General features: G+C 36.4%; 1 protein-coding gene across 2 annotated transcripts in view; it reads left to right on the top strand.

Annotated features, from left to right (window-relative positions):
- Nucleotides 1-22,564, top strand: part of HOOK3 (hook microtubule tethering protein 3) — a 109,848-nt gene that overhangs the window by 47,821 nt on the left and 39,463 nt on the right. For both annotated transcript variants that reach the window (XM_027865469.1, XM_027865468.1), the window contains exons 6-9: nucleotides 720-787; nucleotides 1,732-1,794; nucleotides 15,377-15,460; nucleotides 17,032-17,195. In XM_027865469.1, the coding sequence (XP_027721270.1) occupies nucleotides 720-787; nucleotides 1,732-1,794; nucleotides 15,377-15,460; nucleotides 17,032-17,195 (379 nt within the window). The remainder of the gene's footprint in view (nucleotides 1-719; nucleotides 788-1,731; nucleotides 1,795-15,376; nucleotides 15,461-17,031; nucleotides 17,196-22,564) is intronic.

Genomic DNA, 22,564 nt, shown 5'->3' with positions numbered 1-22,564 from the left:
TAGTAGTTGGATTTTTTTTTGGCAGTTGGGGTTAAGTGACTTGCCCAGGGTCATACAAGCTAGTAAGTGTCAAGTGTTTGGTCTGAGGCTGGATTTGAACTCAGGTACTCCTGACTTTAGGGCCGGTGCTCTATCCACTGTGCCACCTAGCTGCCCCTAGCATTTTCAATTTTTAAGGGAGATTGACGTAGAGTCTGATCAGCCCTATTGTAAGTATTTTTTCCACATTGTCACCTAAGCCAACTCTCACTAAAACTTGTCCATCGTCTATCAGGGGTGGGGAACCTGCAGCCTCGAGGCCCCATATGGCCCTCTAGTTCCTCAAGTGCAGCCCTTTGAACTGAGTCCAAGTTCTATAGAACAAATTCTTTTTTTAAGGGGATTTGTTCTGTGAAGTTTGGATTCAGTGAAAGGGCTGCACTTGAGGATTTAGAGGGCCACATGTGGCCTCAAGGCTGTAGGTTCCCCACCCCTGCCATAAACTGACCTTATATGGTGAGAAAAAGAAGAAAATTGTTTTGTAGTTTGAAAGACATATGTGAAGTTTGGGCCTTAACTTTATACTCATCCCATTAGCCAAGTGTGTATGCTTGAGAATTCCCCAGGAACAACCTAAAGCAAAAAGAAATGCTTGTCACCAGATGCATGAGGTATTAGCCTTCAGTCTCTTAAGAGTTCTTAATTTGAACAGTGACATTCCAGAGCGTTCTTCTTTTCAGAGTACATCCAGGCCATTATGGTGATGGAAGAGTCTGTTCAGCACGTTGTCATGACAGCCATTCAAGAGGTATGTATTGAACCTTTTTCTTTTCATATTTTTCAGACTTCAGCATATTTCATTTTAACTAGAATTGGATGTAGAAATATTCTAAAGGATGTGCATTATTCTAAATAATAGAAACGAAAATTAAATAATTAGATTCTGTTACCCCATTTTTGGAGAACGTTTTAATTATTCCAATTCAGTAAACATTTATCATGTACTTATTATAGGAAAGGCATTAGGCTAGACTTTCAGGATACAAAGACAAAAATGACATAGCCTCTGCCTTCGGGAACTTAAATTTAATTGAACACAGCGTGTAAACAAGGAAGTATAAAGTAATTTGAAAGAAAAGTAAGCATTAGAAGTATCTGAAAAGGTACTTTTACTTCTTAGATGATCTTAAAATTGTATTTTACCTAGCTTATTTTTACTTCAGAAATTAAAGCTATCTTTAAAAAAATAAAAATCTGTGGCATTTAATTTGGCTGTTATGTTGTATTTCCTTTCCTCTATTTTGTTCCTAAATGGACATAATAACTAATTTAGTAGTTTTTAACTTAATGAATTTCTTGTTCATGGTAAGAATAAATTATGTTGGTTAAAATTGTTTTTACATGTAATTGGGGAAAAATAAAATACTAAATAATTTTTTTTAAATAATAAGTTCATTGGATTACTATGACTGAGGCTATACTAGAATCCAATTCTGTATTTTAGACTGCTTCTGGATTGAAATCATGTACCTTGACCCATTGTGAAAAGCATGTATCACTAAACAAACAATAGTAAATAGTAAAAAGTTTCTGTTTACATTTTATTTGTATTCTATGCTTAATTATTACAGTGTTCAGTTACTTGTGCTTGTAATATAGCACCTAGAATGGATGAGAATACATTTCTTATTATTTCTTGTTCTTTTTCTTAATATTATTCCTCAAGTGAAATCTTTGTCATCTTCATTTCAGCTGATGAGCAAGGAATCTCCAGTTTCTCTTGGAAATGATGCCTATGTTGATCTTGACCGCCAGGTACCTAACATGGAATGTTGTCTTTTCAGTAATAGTGGTAGCTAGCATAAATAGACACTTTGTAAACTGCAAGACATGATACTGTCTCCCTTGATTTTTACAACAACCTTGTGAATTATTCTTCTCATGTTATAGATGAGAGATCTGTGGTTCACAAAGATGAAATGTGCCTACTGAGTCTACATCAGCTACTGACAGAACCATGACCAGGTCCTCTGACCTCAGGTTCAGTCTTCTTTTACTGTGCCACACTTTAGTCTTCAGTTTTTTTCTTCTCTGACAAAAAGTTTACTTTGAGGGGCAGCTAGGTGGTGCAGTGGATAGAGCACTGGACCTGGAGTCAGGAGGACCTGAATTCAAATTCGGTCTCAGACCAGACACTTGACACTTAATAGCTATGTGACCCTGGGCAAGTCACTAAACACCAATTGCCTCGCCAAAAAAAAAAAAAATAGCGAAAAAGTTTACTTTGGGGGAAGGTGAGGAACTCTTTATGTAATGGATCTGTAAAGTTCTCTGACCCTAGACAAAGTAGCTTCAGAATTAAGATTGATGTGTCTTTATTACGATAAACAAAAGCAATTCTTTACTAGATGTTAATATATCTATAATTGAGTGTCACCATCTGCTTCCCTGGCATAATCTACTTTAAAAATAGGTTAACTCTTGTTAACTTAGTCTGGGATTAAAGTTTTCACTTTGTGTTGTTTTGTTTCAAGTAGTTCATCCCTTTATAATCTTAAGTACAGATCTACTTCACTTAAACAATTGGTATATAACTGAAAAGTTCTTTGAAAACTCAAATCACATTTACCCATCAACTTTTATAGTTTGAATTGTGTTCAGGTTCATTTTACCTTGATTTTGAATAACATTATTGCCAACATTTTAGTGGATTTTTTCTCTCCTCATACTTCCTTCTCCATGGAGCTGTTAATCATCTCTCAGGAGACATAGCCTGCGCTATAATAGCTATAATTTGAAAGAATACTATAGAGATTCTCAAAGGGTTATAAGGAATTTTTTTGGTAGTTTTAATAATTCTCATTTAACTGTTTTTACTTGGGAATTTTTAAATGAATACACTTATGTAGATTTTTTTAAAAGTCATATTAATAAAAAAAATTTAAAATAAAATAAAAAAAGAATTGGTGCTTTATGGGGCAGCTAGGTGGCGCAGTGGATAGAGCACTGGCCCTGAAGTCAGGAGGACCTGAGTTCAAATCCGGCCTCAGACCAAACACTTGACACTTACTAGCTGTGTGACCCTAGGCAAGTCACTTAACCCCAATTGCCTTAAAAAAAAAAGTCATATTAATAGTATGTGAAGCTTCTATACTATTATTTCAGAATATTTATTTCACTTTATGTGTGCTGCCTTACCCTTTCCCATTCTACTTCCACTTTTTATACCACTACCCCCAAGAAAAATCTGTTGGTCATATACAGAAAATCATGAGGTATTATATTTGTGTAGGTTTTATCAGAAATTTCAGAAAGTTTACATTTCATTAGAGATCTGTTAAATGAAAACATTTTATTTTGGCTTTAATAATGTATGTAAAATGAAAATTAAAAGTAATGTAACATTTTATTTGAAATATTTCATTTCTCTAAATATGAAGTATTACTTCACACTCCTGAGTCCTTCCTCTCTAACAAAGTATATGAGTCTTCTCTTTTTTGAAACCATTTGTGGCAGGCAATGAGGCCAGCCTAACCACTGGGACTACATCCTCTGTGTTGACATTTGGGAGTTTCTTGGTCTGGCCATATCTCTCTATTATAAAAATCTCATGAAAAAAGCACTTTTCTATATTGTCAACTCTTATTTTCTAACACTTTCACTCAGTATGCTTTGGCAGTCCTTATTTCTGATTTAAGGTGGCAAACATGAATTCTAGGAGCTTCATGAATGCCAGGCTTCATAATATGCATGCTGCAGTTTGTCTCCATGTATAAAGATATCCAGAGTTATTACTTTTCCAAGTTCTTTTGACAAGTTTCCTTTTGCTATTCTGGAATGATTGAATCTGGGGCAAATAACATTGAAACTGTATGTAAGGAGAGAAATTAATAAATAGAAAAAAGGCACAGTTAAGTAGCTCATTTTTGGTTCTGCTTAATCACTTGTTTAGCCCATTTTCCTTTATGATTTAAGTTAATTTTTCATTAGCAAATGTGAAAGATATTTGAGGATCACCCTGGTTTTTAAAGGACCAAGATAGATTTTTTTTCCTAGGGATTTCTAAGCCATTTAATTCAGATCCTACGGTTTCAGTATCATCCTCCTAGTCCCATCCCACCCCCAAACCGCAAAGGAACATGTGGTGTAAGGGCTTGTTTGTAGAACATAACTATTGCCAAGAAAATATTGATGGATTGTTCCACTGTGCAGATATCAAGAACAAAACAGCACACTTTGAAGTGAACTCATTCCAAGTCGCTTGATTTAATACTGCCATAATTTCTCTGTGGTATAAATCTAAACCAAGACAAATAGGAGGGAAATGCAAGGATTAAAGAAGGGAATTTATGTTCCTGAAATGATTTTGCAGTATTCTAAATGGACAAAAAACTTTTTATCTGCTTCCAAAGAGCATTGTGATCACATCTCATTGAAATTAAATTTTTTAAAATTTAAATTAAACTTTCTTCCAAAAGGTGTTGTGACTCTTAAGTTTATATATTTGAGTATTTAGCTTTTAGTCATAAAATCAGAATCTTATTGGAAGATATGTCAGATGCCTTCTAGTCTAGCCTGTATCTGAACACGAATTCTCACTATAAATTATCTGACAGTGGTCATGGTCACCTTAGCCTAGTCATCCCTGCTACCTCCAGGAGCTCTTTTCTTTTGATCATAAGGATTGTTGCTCTTTAGTGTGGTGAGAATATTTATAGACACTCATCAACATTCCTAGTGAATTCTTATTTGTTATTTCAGTGTTTCCCCTTGTAGTTTGGAAACTTTTTTTTTTCATAATTTTTTTCCTTCTTTTGTGGAACATGCATTTTCAGGACTGCCTTATTTGATTTTCATTGATGTTTTGAAGTTTTTTTATTTGTCTTTAAGACACTTTTCATAGTCCTCTTTGGCATTGTATTTTTGGTCCTGTAGGTAGATTTTTTTGAGTGTTGTTTTTGGATTGCGTTTTTTGTTTTTTCTGTTTTTTTGTTTTGTTTTTTGTTTTTGTCTTCCCTGTCTTTTGTAGAATATGGGAGCAGATGCATCTCAGTGGCTTGAAGACATATACTTGTACAAAAGATGTCTGTAACCAGAGACACCATCAAGAACATCTGATGTTCTTGAAGCATCATCATGATTAGTTTGGATGTGAGATGTACAAAAGATACTCTTCAAACTATTGGGTTTGGCAGTGAAGCACAACTCTCTTATCTCCCAAATTTCTCAAAAAGTGGATCAAAAATGCCTTCAGAGAATATCAAATAATATACTCAAGTATGGTTACTGAAAATCCTGTTCTGACATCAACTACTTAGTTTCTAGTTATTCAGAATGACAGTACTGAAAACTACAGTATGACTGAGAAGACATTCATCATTTCCTATCAACTAGCAGACATTGAAAACCTTGATAAACTAGCTTAAGTAAGGTAGCTGTGAGCAACTATAACTTATAACTATATAAATTGATATGTTCAAGGATAATCTCCTTAAGTATCAAAGAAGGTACATCAAGAATCCACTAACTTGAGTTCTCCCTGGAGTCAAGCTTTTGGGGTTCCAACTGACAGAAGTTTGCAAATTCATGAAATATGTATAATATTGTACCTTAGCATTTCAGATAACTCTTTAGAACATCAGTTTTCTAATGACATCTCTTAGTAGCTCTGACAAAGTTTTATAGTTCTTGTTTTTAAAATGGAGGATCTGAGGAGATGAAGGGTAACATAGCATAAGCCAGCAAAATATCTGTTGAAAGAAAAAATAAACTTGTAGAAGCACTGAGGAAAAGAAAATAATGAACTCTACTGAAGCAGATGCCTTCTTTTTCAGTGTTAATGAAGATTATTAAAGTCTTGCCTTTTAAATTATAACAAAGAACTACTGAGTGATATGAACAATGCCATACCCAAGAATTAACTCAGAAGAACTTTTTTAAGCAGAAATCTCACCTGAATGGGTCTGTTCAAGAAGACATGGCTACCCCTTTAGAGTATCTCTAATCTCTAGAGTGACGAAATATTAACATATTATTTCAAAGAACATTTTCCATATTCTTTCCAGCTCTTTTGTGATATAGAGACATGGTTCTTACCAGGATATTTGTGCATTGTACCATGATTACATGGCAGTCCAATATTTATGGGCATTCAAGAAACTTCTTTATAAATTCATGAGAACCAAGCTTGTTACCATAAATAGTTCAGTACTTTTGAATTGAGATTAAAAATTGACAGTTTGTTGGAAAAATACTTCATCAGGTTTCACTGACTGCCATATAAATCAGGAGCTCATCAAAGTCATGTAAAAAATTCTACATTGGACCACAGAAAGGGATTAGTTGACTATTTCTTTACCTAAGAGAAAGTTATTGAATCAGGAATGCATTTGGAAATGGTCTGTTAGCTATATATGGGATAAGAAAAGCCTTGTATGTGAGAGTAAATCTAATTTTAAAACTACATAAATAAAGCTCATAATTTACAGATGATAGGAATAGCAACCTGATTAAAGAAAAAAAAATTTTCTACAATCATCTTGCTTTCCACTTTCATTGTTTAAAAAAAAAGGAAAACTTTTTTTTTAAATTATTGATTGCATTTTGTTCAAATTGCTTCATTGTGGTCATTTGAGCACCTCACTTTAGAGTAGTGATCCCCATACCTGGTTTTCTAAGGTTGTGTCCCTGGTCATTTCAAGATGATTAGTAGAATTCCCCCTTAAATTCTCAAATAATAATGAACTATATTTAAGGTGGATTTTAAAATATTACTTCTCTATACAGACTATAATTCATTTTTACTAAAGGCTTGTGTTGTCACTCCTAAGAAAACTAAGGGAATAATTGAACCAAGAGAGATTAGAAATCTTAAAAAACAGCCTAAAATGATGTCAAAAATCTAAGCTTTTGAAAAGTTGCTGAGTGACAAGACTACTAGTTCAGTTTACTAGTTAGTGTGTTTCTGTAAGTAAAGGCGTTTATTTGTTTAAGTCTGAGAGAAACAAATTGAGGCCCTCACTATTATAGTTTTACTGTCTTTTTATTCTCACAACTCATTTAGCTTTTCCTTTAAGAATTTAAATGCTATACCATTTGGTACATATGTGTTTAATATTAATATTTATGTTAATTGAGAATATTGATATAAATATGATATTGATTATATTGCTAGTGTTTGTCATAATATTGATATTAATTTAATATCAATATTCATTTTTATATGGTGCCTTTTAACAAAATGAAATTTCCTTGTTTATCTTTTTTAATTAGGTCAGTTTTTGCTTTTACTTTGTCTGAAATCATGATTGCTGCGTCTTGCTTTTTTAACTTCACCTGATGTATAATAGATTCTACTTGCAGCCCCTTAATTTAATTATGTATATCCTTCAGGTGTGTTTCTTATATACAGCATATTGTTGGATTCTGTTTTCTAATCCATTTGGCTATTCTCTTCCATTTTATAAGTGAATTCGTATCATTGCTAACTGTGTGTTTCCCTCCATCCTATTCTCTTACACTTTTCCTTCTCTCTTTTTCCTCCTCTCTCTTCAAGAGTCTATTTTGCTTCTGACTCCTTTAATCTGTTCTTTTTACCCCTTCTCCCTTTTCCTTTTGCCCATATATTCTTCCCTCCTTTAAACAGTTCACATAAGAGTGAGGTCAAGTGTTGCCTGTTCCCCCTATTACCATCTCTTGTATAAATTCCTCTTTACACACCCTATTTATGTGAGATTATTTCCTCCATTCTCCCTTTCCCTTCCTCCTTCTCCCAACGTGTTCCTCTTCCCTACTCTTTACATTCTTCTTTTTCAGTTCATCAAAATATATCAGTCATTCAAAGGCGTTTTGTCCAATTAGACTCCCCCCATAACCCCTGATGATGATAGAGTTCTGTGGAGCTACATGCATCATCTACTCATATAAGAATGTAAACAGTTTAACCTTGTTTAGTCACTTACTACTTCTCACTCACATTTACCTTTTAATTTTTTCTTGACTCCTATTTGTATATTTATTTTTTACTCAATTCTTGTCTTTTCATCAGGAATGCTTGCAAGTTGTCCATTTTGTTAATGATTCAAGTTCCATTTTTTTCTCCTGTAGGATTAAAATTCCATTTTGCTGGGTAGGTTATTCTTGGTTCTAAGTCTAGATCTTTTGCCTTTTGGAATACTGTGTTCCAAGCTCTCTACTCATATATAGTCGTGGCTGCTAAATCTTGTGTTAGCCTGATGTTCACTACTTGGTACTTGAATTGTTCTGGCTCCTTGCCTAAGTTTTTCTTTGAACTGATAAGAGCTCTGGATTTTGGCAATTATTTTTCTTGAGGGAAAAAACAAACAAACTTATTTTGAGGTTTCAGGAGGTGACTGGCATATTCTTTCAATTTCTACTTTGCCTGAGAGATCTATGCAGTTTCCTTTAGTGATTTCTTGAAAAATTATGTCTCAAGTTCTTTTTTTGTTTATGATTTCTAAGTATTCCAATAATGCTTAAATTCTCTCTCCTTGATCTGTTTTCCAGGTCAGTTGTTTTTCCTATGACATACTTCACATTTTCTTCTTTTTTTTTCCTTTTTTTGGATTTTGTTTTATTATTTCCTGATGTTTCATAGGGTCATTATATTCCATTTGGCCAGCTCTAATTTTTTTTTTAATTTTCTAAATTTTATTTAAAATTATTTTAATTAATTTTTAGTTTTCAGCATTTACTTCCACAAGATTTTGAATTCCAAAATTTTCTCCCCATCTCTCCCCTCCCCCCACCCCAAGACAGCATACATTCTGATTACCCCTTCCCACAATCTGCCCTTCCTTCTATCCCACCCCTTCCCCTTCTATTTTCCTCTAGGGCAGGATAGATTTCCATACCCCATCACCTGTGTATCTTATTTCCCATTTGCATATAAAAGCAATTTTTAACATTCATTTTTAAAACTTTGAGTTCCAAATTCTCTCCCTCCTTCCTCAACCACTCTCATTGAGAAGGCAAGCAATTCTATATAGGTTATTCATGTGTAGTCATACAAAACACTTCCATAATAGTCATGTTGTGAAAGACTAACTATATTTCCCTCCATCCTATCCTGTCCTCTGTTTATTCTATTCTCTCCTTTGACCCTTTCCCTCCTCAAAGGTGTTTGCTTCTGATTATCCCCTTCCCCTGAACTGCCCTCCCTTCTATCATTCCTCTCTCTTTATCTCCTTCCCCCTTATTTTCCTATAGGGTAAGATACTCAACTGAGTGTGTATGTTATTCCCTCCTTAAGTCAAATCTGATGAGAGTAAGGTTCACTCATTCCCTCTCATCTCCCCCCCTTCCCCTCCACTGTAAAAGCTTTTTCTTGCCTCTTTTATGTGAGATAATTTACCCCATTCTACCTATCCCTTTCTTCTTCTCCCAGTACATTCCTCTCTCTCACTCCTTAATTTTATTTTTTTGGATATCATCCCTTCATTTTCAACTCACCCTGTGCCCTCTGTCTATATATATTCCCTCCAACTACCTTAATACTGAGAAAGGTCTCATGAGTTACAAATATCAACTTTCTATGTAGGAATGCATACAGTTCAATTTTAATAAGTCCCTTATGATTTCTCTTTCCTATTTCTCTTTTCATGCTTCTCTTGAGTCTTGTGTTTGGAAGTCAGTTTTTCTATTTCGCTCTGGCTTCTCAAGAATGCATTAAATTCCTTTAAGTCACTGAATGTCAATTTTTCCCCCTCATTGATTACATTTAGTTTTGCTGGGTAGGTGATTCTTGGTTTTAATCCTAGCTGCTTTGACCTCTGGATTATCATATTCTCAGCCCTCTGATCCCTTAATATAGAAGCTGCTAAATCTTGAGTTATCCTGACTGTGGCTCCACTATACTTGAATTGTTTTTTTCTAGATGCTTGTAATATTTTCTTCTTTACCTGGGAACTCTGGAATTTGGCAGTAATATTCCTGGGAAAGAAATGAGTTCTGGAAGCAAACTATAGCTGTGTGACTCTGATCCCAGGAGTGGTGACCCTTAGTTCTATCCTTTAGCCCAGCATATAAGCCTGTAGTTAAACAGCCAGGGCAGGAGAGCCAGTAGTTTAGTCACTGAACCTGCTGAGCTGCCTCACAGGCTAATACTGACTGAGTACAAAAGCAGTCTACTGAAACTCCCAAACAAGGACAAGCAGAAAGACCTAAATCTGGGTCAGGAACTTGCCAGGAGAACTGAGTACAGAACTCCCATCAGATCACATCACTTTGAGAGCACTTGCAGGCCCCCAGCCTCACTCTCAGAAACTAAATCTGTCTTTCTTGAGAGCTTTATTTTATAGATGTAATATATTAGCCATTTAGTTTTTGATGCAAAAATAGGTATAACTTCTCTATCATTTGGTTCATTTTGTACTTGTTAGCCTTGTGCAGGGTGTGTTATGTGTGTGTTTGTGTACATGTGCTTTTTGTGTTAAATGTTTAATTTATTCTCTTGGTTAGATAGTCTATTTTAATTGGCAGCTAGTTAGCACAGTGTATAGAGTGCTGGACTTGGAGTAATGAAGACCTCATTCAAAATCCAGCCTCAGACACTTAACTAGCTGTGTGACCTTGGGCAAATCACTGAATCTCTCTGTGCTTGATTTTCCTCATCTGTAAAATGGAAGTGATAATAGCACTTACTTCCACGGGTTGTTGTGAATTTAAAATAAGATAATATTTGCGAACCTTAATGCATTATATTAATACTAGTTATTATGAATTAATTGGACATCACATTGAATGGCAAATGTGAGGTTCAGCCTTTTCTTTGAAAATATATTTATTTTCGGTTCTTGCTTAACCTTTTTTTTCCACTTGTGAATTTTGCTTTTCACATTACAGCTTACCTGATCATAAGGAAAAGGGATCCAATAGCTCCTTCAGAAATGCAAGGAAACATTCCCAAGTCACCTTCTAAAAGTGAGCTGGTGATTTTAGAACTTTGCTGGCTGTTAGATATGAGGTTAAGACTCAGACTTAGAAACCAGTTATGGTTGCTCAACTTTAGGGAAAAAAATTTTTAAAAATAATTTTCCATTTACTCATGAAAATCATAAAAGTATAGTTAGTAAACTGAGTAAAAAGATGAAGGCAATATTTCTCAAACGTGATATTGCCTAAAGCTTACTTGTTTCTCTCAATAAGTTGGTCTTTCCTTAATGCTGAGTAGAACCTGCTCTATATTCCTCCTTTCTCTTTGCCTTGATCTCTAGTTAATTGGCCTCTTTGGGTACTCTCCCAAACCAAAATGCAACATAATGTTCACTTATAGCTTAGAAACTCAGTCACATCTAATTTAGGTACTTCTTCCCCAAATAGCCTTTTATGGGAGCTGGATTTTGTATTATTATACTAGCTGTCTTCCTTTCAAAGACCTATCTCCCTCAAGCATTCAGCATTCTGTCTTAATTTAATGTTTGTAATTATGGAAACAGACAATTCTTATTCTCATATGGTGTTTGAAATTTGCAAGCATGACCACAAAAGAAAAGAATTGGAAAGTACTGGCCTATATAGCTAATGAAAGATATAGGAACAAGAAACTTAGAGGCTTTGTTCTTATTTCTCAGAGCACAACTGTTTCATGTCTTTATCTTTGTTGTTATAACTGTTTTCAGTCATGTCTGATTCTTTGTGACCCCATTTGGGTTTTTCTTGGCAAATATCCTGGAGTGGTTTGCCATTTCCTTTTCCAACTCATTTTACAGATGAAGAAACTGAGGCAAACAGGGTTAAGTGACTTGCCCAGGGTTGCATGACTAGTGAGTGTCTAAGGCTGGATGTGAACTCAGGAAGAGGAGTCTTCTTGACTTCAGGTCTGGCACTATATCCTGTGCTAACTGTGCCACCAGTGGATATGTCATTATCTAGGTGAAAACAAATTCTTTCCTTCCTCATTTCCTCAAAGGCATTGCTTTTGGGTTGCTTTGGATAAATTGCAAATATTTTTACTGATCCCAAGCTTCCCATGAAAGCAAAGACCTGTCTTTTAATATTAACATTTTATTGGTGTCACTATATGGAAACAAGGCATAAAATGCAACAGGCTCCAAAGAATAAAAACTGTGTCACAGAAAGTAATGGAGAGGTCATGGAGATTAGAAGGGCATGACAATATATAACAAATGAGAATCACCCAAGAGAAAAGGATTAAAGAACAGTATCAAAGAATTTAATGAAAGGAGCCTACATGGAAAAAATGAAAGATGTCAAGTGTGTAGCCAAGTTGTTCCACTGGTTTCATCAAAATGTCAGAAGAGTCAAGAATTGCCTCTAGCACCTCAGGTGACCTCCCTCTGATGACCTCATAGAAGGGCAGGGAAAGAGATGGAATGGATGAGCCGGCACAGGTGGGTTGTGACCTGCAAAGCTGGAGGGAACTTCCAGATAGGTTTGATAACAGACCCATTTGAGTGAGAATCATAAAAAGTTTACTAATTGAAGGGACCTTCAGAATCCTCATTGCAATCCTCTCCTTTTATAAATGAGGAAACAGGCCTCTAAAGGTGAGGTGATGTCTGCTATGTGCAGACCATTGTACTGGGAACTGGGGGAAGTGGACAGTTTAGACAAGATAGAATCTGTCTTTGTAGAATTTATAGTCTAGTAGGGGAATACAACACAGCTACTTATGCTATATTAGATATTGTGTGCTAAGTATATTAAGAGAGACACAGAAGGAAGATCTGTATTGTGAAGTCTGAGGTGAAGGCAGTTAAGTGAAAAATAGAGTAATTTATTCCTAACTTGGGTAAAGTTTCAGAGAATAGCTGAGTTAGTCAAAAAGCATTATTAAGTATTTACTATGTACCAAGCACTCTGCTAAGCCCTGGGGATACAAAGAAAGGCAAAACAGTCCCTGTTCTTAAGGAGTTCACCTTCTGATTAGGGAAAGAAAACATAAATAGGTATTTAGAAGATATATAGTCAGTAGTCATTGTTTTATTTATTAAGTGTCCTCTATGTGCCAGTTACTGTACTAAGTGCTGGGGACACAGGTACATATACAAGAGTGAAGCCCCTGCCTGCCCTCGAGGAATTTACAATCTAATGGTAGAGGAGTTACACCAAAGGAAACTGAAAAGTATAGGGGAAGTACCTGGGGTGGTGGGGTGATGGAAAACCAAAAGCATTTCAGCTACTGGGAAGCACACAGAGTGAATCAGTCAACAAGCATGTATTAAGTATCTACTGTGTCCCAGGCACTGTGCTAATCATTTGAGGACATTAAGTGAAACATCAAGCAATCCCTATTCACAAAGAGCTTCCAAGTATGTACTGAATAAATTTCAAGAAAATAAAAATGTGGCTAAATAAGACAACTTGAGAAGGTGGGTGCTAACAGTTAAGAGCATCAGAAATGACTTCATATCGAAAGTAATGTTTGAGCTATGTCTTGAGGGATGAAAGGAATTCTGTGAGATCTGAGGTGAGGAGCAAATAAGTTCAAGGTAATAGGGAACAGAGAAGATCAGTTAGGCTAGAATTCACTTGGGAGGGCAGAGAGGCTCAGAGAGCAAGGCACTCTCAGCTGGGGAAGGAGAAGTAGTGCCACAAAGACCTTCTGCAAGAGGAATTTAAGCTGAGTTTTAAGAAAAACCAGGGAAATTAAGTGGCAGAAGGGAGAGCATTTTGGTGTGAGGGATTTTATATGCCACAGGATTTTATATTTAATCTTTTAGGTTATAGGGAGCCCCTGGATTTTATTAAATAGTGACATGGTCAGACCTACACTTGAGGAAAATAATAGCTAAGTGGAGCAAGAATTAGGGTGGGGAGAGACTTGAAACAAGGAAACCAGTTAGAAGACTAATGAAATAATGCAGGGGAGAGGTAGTTATGTCCTGAAGTAAGGTGGTAACTGTGTGAGTAGAGAAGGGAACCCACCTAAGATGTTGTCAAGAAAGAAATTTCAAGATTTGACAACAAATTGGAGGATTCTTTCATTAATAAAATAGGATTAAACACTTTCCAGAGATCAATGATTTCCTCCTTTGAAAAAATGAAGCATGAGACAGCTAAATGGTGAAGTGGATAGAATACCAGCTCTGGAGTCAGGAGGACCTGAGTTCAAATTTGGCCTCAGACACTTAATAGCTTTGAGACCCTGGGCAAGTCACTTAACCCCAATAGCCTGCCCTCCCCCCCTCCCCAAAAATAAAAAGAGAGAGAGAGAGAGATAGAAAGAAATGAAGCACAGAGAGGTTGGCTCTACTTTTAAGCTCTAAGAAATAATAAGAGGCTTTTAAAAAATTCTAGCAATATCTAGCCAAGTTCTTAATCTCAAAGGATAATGATAATAGCATTTTTAAAGCACTTTATATTATCTTATTTGATCCTCACCACAACCTTGTGAGGCAAGTATTATCATTATCACCATTTTATAGATTAAAAAAGTACAGAACAAAGTAAATGCCTTGCACAGCTTCACAGAGATAGTGACTGAGATAGAATTTAAACTCAGGTCCTTCTGACTTGTTTTATATCTATACAAAGAAATAGCGGACATTCATATGCTTGAGTATTTTACTGCTTTGTCAGTAAAGGAAGGTGTTTCCTTTGCTAATCACATTCTCACCCCAAGATGTTCCAAGTTGGAGCTAGGGTCTGAAATCTTTAATAAGTTCTAAACAAACAAACATTATAACAAAATTCTTTGTTTTACATTATTTGAAAACGCTTAGCACCTTTGGAATAGGCAAGAAAAGTCAGAAGGGCAAAGTAGTCGACTTAGGTAGAGGTGGAATTAGCTATGATTTGCTTTTCTGTCTTCTCCTTGTCTTCTGCTTCCTATCCGTAGGTCTTCCTGTCTTCATTGTCTTTTTCTTCATCATATTCTGAATGTTTCTTTAAAGAAAATACACACATTGTAAGCTTGATTTTATAATGTGAACTTGAGCTATTGTTGATATTCCTACATTTTAGACAGTTTCTCGTGTTTTGTTTGAAAGTTGAGTACATGGCTATGCTTCCACAGATACTTGGGTGGATAGAATAAAATGCCTTTAGTATAATTTTATTTTTGTAGTTTTGACTTAGCTGCAGTGTAAGTAAATATGAAGCATAATTCAGAAATGTCCTATTATGATTTTATTATCAGAGTAAAAGCAAATTGAGATCTAAATGATTTTGATACAAAAAAGATTCATTAGAAAGTTGATATAAGATTGAGGGTAGGAAAAAAATGAGACTTAATCCTAAATAAAATAATTAAACTTAGAAATTCTTTTGATTATTGCAAAGAATTGGTTTAATTTTAGAAATGGGGAGGAAAACATTTCTTGTAGAAGACTGTTTTGCATCCCACAATTTATTCCATTTGATTCTGTCTAATTATTGAATATGTATTTTTTTTTCATCTGTGTGTTTAACTAGTTGAAGAAAACTACAGAGGAACTGAATGAAGCTTTGGCAGCAAAAGAAGAGATTGCACAGAGGTGCCATGAATTAGACATGCAGGTAAGGAGTCTACTGGGGGGTATACCATCAGCTTTTGTGAGAAGATTGTGGCAACACTTTAAATTAACCCTAATGAACATTGGGTAGAAGTCGCTAAAAGTTTGCTTTAGGTTTGATGTTAGAAAAAACTTCCTAACAAGTAGAGGCATCCAGAAATAGACTGTGCTATCTCAGGGGGTCATGGGTTCTCTCTCTCTAGCGTTCTCACTGGAGGCCATTAAGCATAGCCTCAGGAACCACTTGTGTATGTCGTAGAAGAGTTTCTCATTCAGGATTAGGTTTGACTACCTGACTTCTAACGTCTCTTCCAACTTTGAGACACTATGATTGGCAGTCTTAAGCCTGTGTAATGTGCTTTTTTCCTTTGCTTCCCTGGGATAAGGAATTTCTGCTTCAGTGGAATGAAATCCTCTCCACCTTGTATTCTGCTTATTTAGTTACCCAATAAAAAGTTATATATATAAGTATGCAGACTTGGTCGTGATTCTATATCATATGTTCATATGGATAGATTGCAGGCTCTTTCCCCATGCTTTCTCACTGCATGTGACTCATGTCTAAATCTTCCACAGGGTATTCATCCAGTGCACATATTCCTCACAATTGTTTACATAGTTGTAAGGAGTGCATGCGTGCGTGCGTGCGTGTGTGTGTGTGTGTGTAGTATCCCTCATTCCACTTTTTCCACTGAGATTTAAAATAATAGTAATAGCTACCATTTATGTAGTACTTCAAACATATTATCTCATTTCACTCTCACAGTAACCCTAAGATATATGGGTTATTATTCCCATTTTGCAGGTAAGGAAACTAAAACCTAGGAAGGCTAAATGACTTGCCTACATTCACATAGCTAATAAATTTTCTGAGACATGACTTGAACTCAGGTCTTCCTGATTCCAAGTCTAGCACTCTGTCCACCAAGCCACATGGCTGCCGCTACACTAACTGAACTACTCCATTTACACTGATCTTCAAAGTTAATCTCAGCATTACTGGTAATTAATGCTACTGCAGTAGTGATGAATGAAATAGCTTCATTAGTGGTCTTCAAATAACCATATAGTGGGGCAGCTAAGTGGTGCGATGGATAGAGCACCAGCCCTGGAGTCAGGAGGACATGAGTTCAAATGTGGTCTCAGACATGATACTAGCTGTGGGACCCTGGGCAAGTCACTTAACCCCATTGCTTAGCCAAAAAAAAAAAAATCGCAACTTCCTAACATGTCCAAGCCTTTACAATGCCAGCAGAGAGTCAAAGAGTAACTCAAATAGCCATGTAGTATAATGGAAGACGCTTTAAATTTAGTGAAGACTCAAGTTCAGATCCAGGTTGGACCTCATTAACAATAACTGGGTGTGTGACCTTGGACAAATTATTTAACCTCTCAGTTTCAGTTTCTTTACAAAGACAGCTATCATATCCCCTCTTAAATGTATTCTTCTCCTGGACCAATATCCCTTGTTCATTCAATCTATCCTCATATGACATAGTCTTCAGTCTACTCACCGTATTATCATAATGATGCTGCATTTGAAATTTATATCTGTCTTCCTTTTCACTTTAATAGGTTGCAGCATTGCAAGAAGAAAAAAGTAGTTTGCTTGCAGAAAATCAGATATTAATGGAAAGATTAAACCAATCTGATTCAATAGAAGATCCCAACAGTCCAGCTGGCCGAAGACATCTTCAGCTACAAACTCAATTAGAACAGCTCCAAGAGGAAACATTCAGGTAAAAAAATGAGGATGGCAGTAGTATTTATTTGACCAGACTCAAGATTTTTATCTCCGTAGGGAGCTTTTGATAGTTAATGTATGATAATTGATATATGAATAGTACAGGTAATGTTACAGGAATTCAGAAGAGGAAGAGAGCACATATAAGAGAAGGTATAGGACACAATTAGGGTCACTTTAGCAGTTCAAATAAAGTTTCCCTAGTTTCTAATTCCTTCATTTGGTGTGAAATATCTCTCCATGTGAGTTATTGTCTTGTAATTCAAATGTCAGCACTAATGAGAGGGAAAGGAAACTCTTATACAAGACTTACCTATCCAAAGGAGATTTATTTAAAACTATTTATATTCACAGATATCAGGGGATCGGAGTGGAATGTTACAGTCCTCCAAATATGCATGTGGATTGGGGTGCTAGTATAGCAGTTCCACAGATTGGGGGGATATGGCAGTTCAAAAAATGACTTCCCAGCTTTCCCCTTTTGTATAGAAGAAGGCTCATCTCTGATGGCCATTAGAGATGGTCCTTTCTTTTGGGACATTCTATAACAGTAATTTGTAGGGAAAAGGATATAGTCTGCAGCCTCCTCTTCCAGAGCTACACTTGAGAATCTTTTGAGCGCAGTGATTTGTTAAGGGTAAATGAGGATATGAGAGAGACATGTTCTTTGAATCACTCTAGTTTAACTAATCACAGAAACATTGGAGGGTCCTGTCTGTGAAGCAAGGTGCCAGGGAGTTGTTGGGGTTCGTAAGAATACGTTATCCGTGAGGTTATTACTGAGAAAACAAAAGAGATCTTATCTCGTTTTTAGAGGTGAAAGCAAAAAGCAAGGGAGGCAAGCCAACAGAATGATCTGGAATTATTCTCTCAAGTGAGGAATTATTAAGGGCTTATAGAGAGTTTTCTGTGGGATTTAATAGGAAATGCTAATTCATTTTCCAAAAATGAGAAACTTCCAAAATATAAATATTTTAAGGAGATAAATACAGCATTTATTAATACAGCTATCTATAAATGTATGTATTCAAAGCAAGCAGTATTCATTTATATTTCTCAGAACAAGGAAGCATTTGAGGCCACATAATTCTAGAAAGCAAAACCATATCCTTATGCAATAATTAGAAAGATATAGAACTTTAAAGACCAAATGTTAATGACAGCATTATAGTAGTTTTATTGTCTCTGACACCAAGACATAGGTATGTAAAATCTGTCATATATGATATGTTTTCAGGTTGCCATTGTTCACAATAACAGCATCCATCATAGTCCCATTAAAGAATGGGCTATCTCCTTTCTTCCTTATCCTTTTGGGAACTGGGTTACATTTCATTTTGATTCCTAAAAGAATTTCTTGTTCTTAGCAATCAGTATGACAGTAAGCTCTTTTTCAGCTTTTCTTCTTCCAGATTCTCTACTATACTGTATGTCCCAACCAAACTGAATTCAGTTCAATTCAATAAACATTTATTAAGCATGTAATTTATGTAAGACACTGTGTGGAGCACTGAAGAATCAAATGGCATTTCCTGGACTCACTTTACAAAATTTGCAGTTTTTTAGTAGAGATTGAAAGATAGGGTAAAATGGTATATACACAAAAAAAGTATGATTGAGAGGCAGCATGGTACATTGGAAAGAGCCCTAGATTTTTAGTCAAAGCACTTGTGTTCATACATCAGCTCTGCTACTTACTGTGTGACTTTAGGTAAGACATTTAACCTCTCTGGGCCTCAGTTTCCTCATCTTTGAAAATATAGGATTGGACCGATTACCTAAAGTCTCTTTTAAATCTCTTCAATTTAATAGACATTTATTAAGCACCTATGCGCCAGGCACTGTGCTAAGCACTGGGGATACAAATAACAATAAAAAAGACAATCCCTGCCTTCAAGAAAATGAAAATCTAATGGAAGAAGACGCACGGAAGGAAACCAGAAAGACAATAGGTAGAAGAAGGGGGTGGAGTGGTTAGATATCAGGGAATATGATGTTCTTGAGAGTTCAAACCAAGCAGAACTGCAGATGGAAATTGGACAGTAAGCTGGGAAAGGCCAGTTTCCAGCCATCTTTAAAGGAGAGCTTTGGGAGTTCAGTGCCCCACCCTCCAATCAGAGGAGAGGAGGCTGAGAGAATTGGGAACGTGTTGAATATCCAAAGCCAAGTCACTCAGCTAAATCTGTGAACGTCGAAATGTGATAAGGGAAAGGAGTATCATGATAAAATAAGTATCTTGCTCATAAGCAAGCCTGTTGAACTTTATTAAATGAGGACTGAAAATACAAATAGGGTTTCTTTTAAGAAAAACAGACACACACACACACACACACTCACTCACTCACTGTCTCTCTCTCTGTCTCACTCACTCAATCACTCCGAATGCCCCTTAAAACAGTTTAATATACCTTTTCTTTCCCCCTAGGAATAGTAGCAGCTAGCTTTCTTTAATTTTAACTTTGTCAAGTGAGCTAATCTACATTTTCAGAAGTAAGACTTACCTGTTTTATTAGCCTTGAAATCAAGGACAGGAGTGACAAGGGCTTAAAGGAATTGAGACAAAGGAAAATGTGGCTTCCTGTTTTAACTGAAATAGAGGTCTGTTTCCAAGGTGGTGTTATTCATGTCAAAGTTCTCTTTCTCTACACAGGAATGATACAGACCAATTTTCACTCCTGACTTTATGATAATCTGTAGATGGGTTGATAAAGGACTCATCCTCCCTTGTCCATGGCTTATCCTTTCCTACCTTTATTCATACTCTTCCCTATCTCTAGAATTTTCTCCCTCTTCCCTCCAAGTCACCACCTCACCCATCCAGTGATATATTTCTATACCAGTCAGTTCTAGACATCTTGTCACATACTCCCTTGGTCATGAAGTTTTCCCAGAGAGACCTAAATCATAATGGCCTTTTCTAATTTACTTTCTTGGGTTTGTGTTTTTGTTTTGTTTTTTGTTGGTACTTTATTAATTTTAGTTTTAAAATTAATTGTATCTCCACACTCGTTGGGGGCAGAGCTAAGATAACGGAGTAAACAGTGACTTGCTTGAGCTCTCCCCCAAACCCCTCCAAATACCTCTAGAAAGTGACTCTAAAATTCGAGAGCAGTAGAACCCACAAAAAGACAGAGTGAAACAAATTTCCAGTCCAGGACAGCTAGATGGTTGATGGGAAAGGTCTGTTGTACTGGGCTGAGAGAGGAGCACAGTTCAGCATGGGCCACACTGGCAAAGATGGGGCTGCAGCAAACCAGGAGTAAGATTCAGGGGACTGAATCAGGGACAGCTGTGGTGGTTTCCAGACTTCTCAACCCACAAATGCCAAAGACAACTTAGAAAGGTTTGTTGAACCAGGGTGAGAGAGGAGCATGATCCGGCTGCAGCCCAGGGCAGTGGCAGTGGCAGCTGCTTCCAGAGCTCTCGGCCCACAAATGGTGGGGGGATAGAGTGGCTAATCAGAGGGACATTGCAGGGATCTTTTTACTGGCACTAAGGCAGGATTCTCTTGCTTTGCCCATGCTTAGATCTGGTTCTCAGTCCTGGGGCAAGGAGGAGCACTGGCATGGTGGATCTTGTGGCGGAGGTGGAGAGGGAATCCTCCTCCAAGTTCCAGAGCAGAAAAGAGTGCTTGTGGTCACTCATAGACCAGAGCATAGGCCAGGAAAGTAATAAACACCTCTCCTTGGATCATGCCACCTTGGAAGAACTGAAAATTTACAGGTCCCTGGAAGTATCTCTGAAAACAGCTACACAAAACCCTAGAAGCTTGGGAGGAGAGTACACCTTCCACACTGGAAGCAGAACCTAACCTTAACAAAGAGTTAAAAAATCAAATAATTGGCTGGGAACATGAGCAAACAGTGGAAAAGAACTCATACTACAGAATCTTACTTTGGTGACAAAGAAGATCAAAACATACAACCAGAAGAAGACAACAAAATCAAAACTCCTACATCCAAAGCCTCCGGGAAAAATATGAATTGGACTCAAGCCATGGAAGAGCTCAAAAAGGATTTTGAAAATCAAATAAGAGAAATAAAGGAAAAATTGGGAAGAGAAATGAGAGTGATGCAAGAAAATCATGAAAAATGAGTCAACAGCTGGCTAAAGGAAACCCCCAAAAATACTGAAGAAAATAAGACCTTAAAAAAATAGACTAACCCTGGGGAAGCTAGGTGGCGCAGTGGATATAGCGCAGGTCCTGGAGTCAGGAGGACCTGAGTTCAAATCTGGCATCAGACACTTCATACTTACTAGCCGTGTGACCCTTGGGCAAGTCACTTAATGCCATTGCCTAGCCTAAAATAAAATAAAAATAGAATAACCCTAATGGCAAAAGAGGTCCAAAAAGCCAGTGAGAAGAATGCCTTAAAAAGCAGAATTGGCCAAATGGAAAAGGAGGTTCAAAAGTTCACTGAAAAAAATAATTCCTTAAAAATTAGAATGGAGCAAATAGAAGCTAATGACTCTACGAGAAATCAAGCAATTATAAACAAAACCAAAAGAATAAAAAAATAGAAGACAATGTTAAATATCTCATTGGAAAAACAACTGACCTGGAAAATAGATCCAGGAGAGATAATTTAAAAGTTATTGGACTTCCTAAAAGCCACAATCAGAAAAAAGAGCTTAGATATTGTCTTTCAAGAAATTATCAAGGAAAACTGCCCTGATATTCTAGAACCAGAGGATAAAATAGAAATTGAAAGAATCTACCGATCACCTCCTAAAAGAGATCCCAAAAGGAAAACTCCCAGGAATATTACAGCCAAATTCCAGAGCTCCCCGGAAAAGGAGAAAATATTGCAAGCAGCCAAAGAGAAACAATTCGAGTATGGTGGAGCCACAGTCAGGATAACTCAAGATTTAGCAGCTTCTACATTAAGGGATCAGAGGGCTTAGAATATGATAATCCAGAGGTCAAAGCAGCTAGGATTAAAACCAAGAATCACCTACCCAGCAAAACTGAATATAATCAATGAGGGGGAAAAATTGACATTCAGTGACTTAAAGGAATTTAATGCATTCTTGAGAAGCCAGAGCTAAATAGAAAAACTGACTTCCAAACACAAGACTCAAGAGAAGCATGAAAAGATAAATGGGAAAGAGAAATCATAAGGGACTTATTGAAGTTGAACTGTATACATTCCTACATAGAAAGCTGGTATTTGTAACTCATGAGACCTTTCTCAGTATTAAGGTAGTTGGAGGGAATATATATAGACAGAGGGCACAGGGTGAGTTGAAAATGAAGGGATGATATCCAAAAAAATAAAATTAAGGAGTGAGAGAGGAATGTACTGGGAGAAGAAGAAAGGGATAGGTAGAATGGGGTAAATTATCTCACATAAAAGAGGCAAG

Source organism: Vombatus ursinus, unplaced genomic scaffold, assembly GCF_900497805.2.
Source record: "Vombatus ursinus unplaced genomic scaffold, bare-nosed wombat genome assembly UNPS02014778.1, whole genome shotgun sequence".
Taxonomy (NCBI): Eukaryota; Metazoa; Chordata; class Mammalia; order Diprotodontia; family Vombatidae; genus Vombatus; species Vombatus ursinus.
This window is presented reverse-complemented; position numbering and strand designations above follow the sequence as displayed.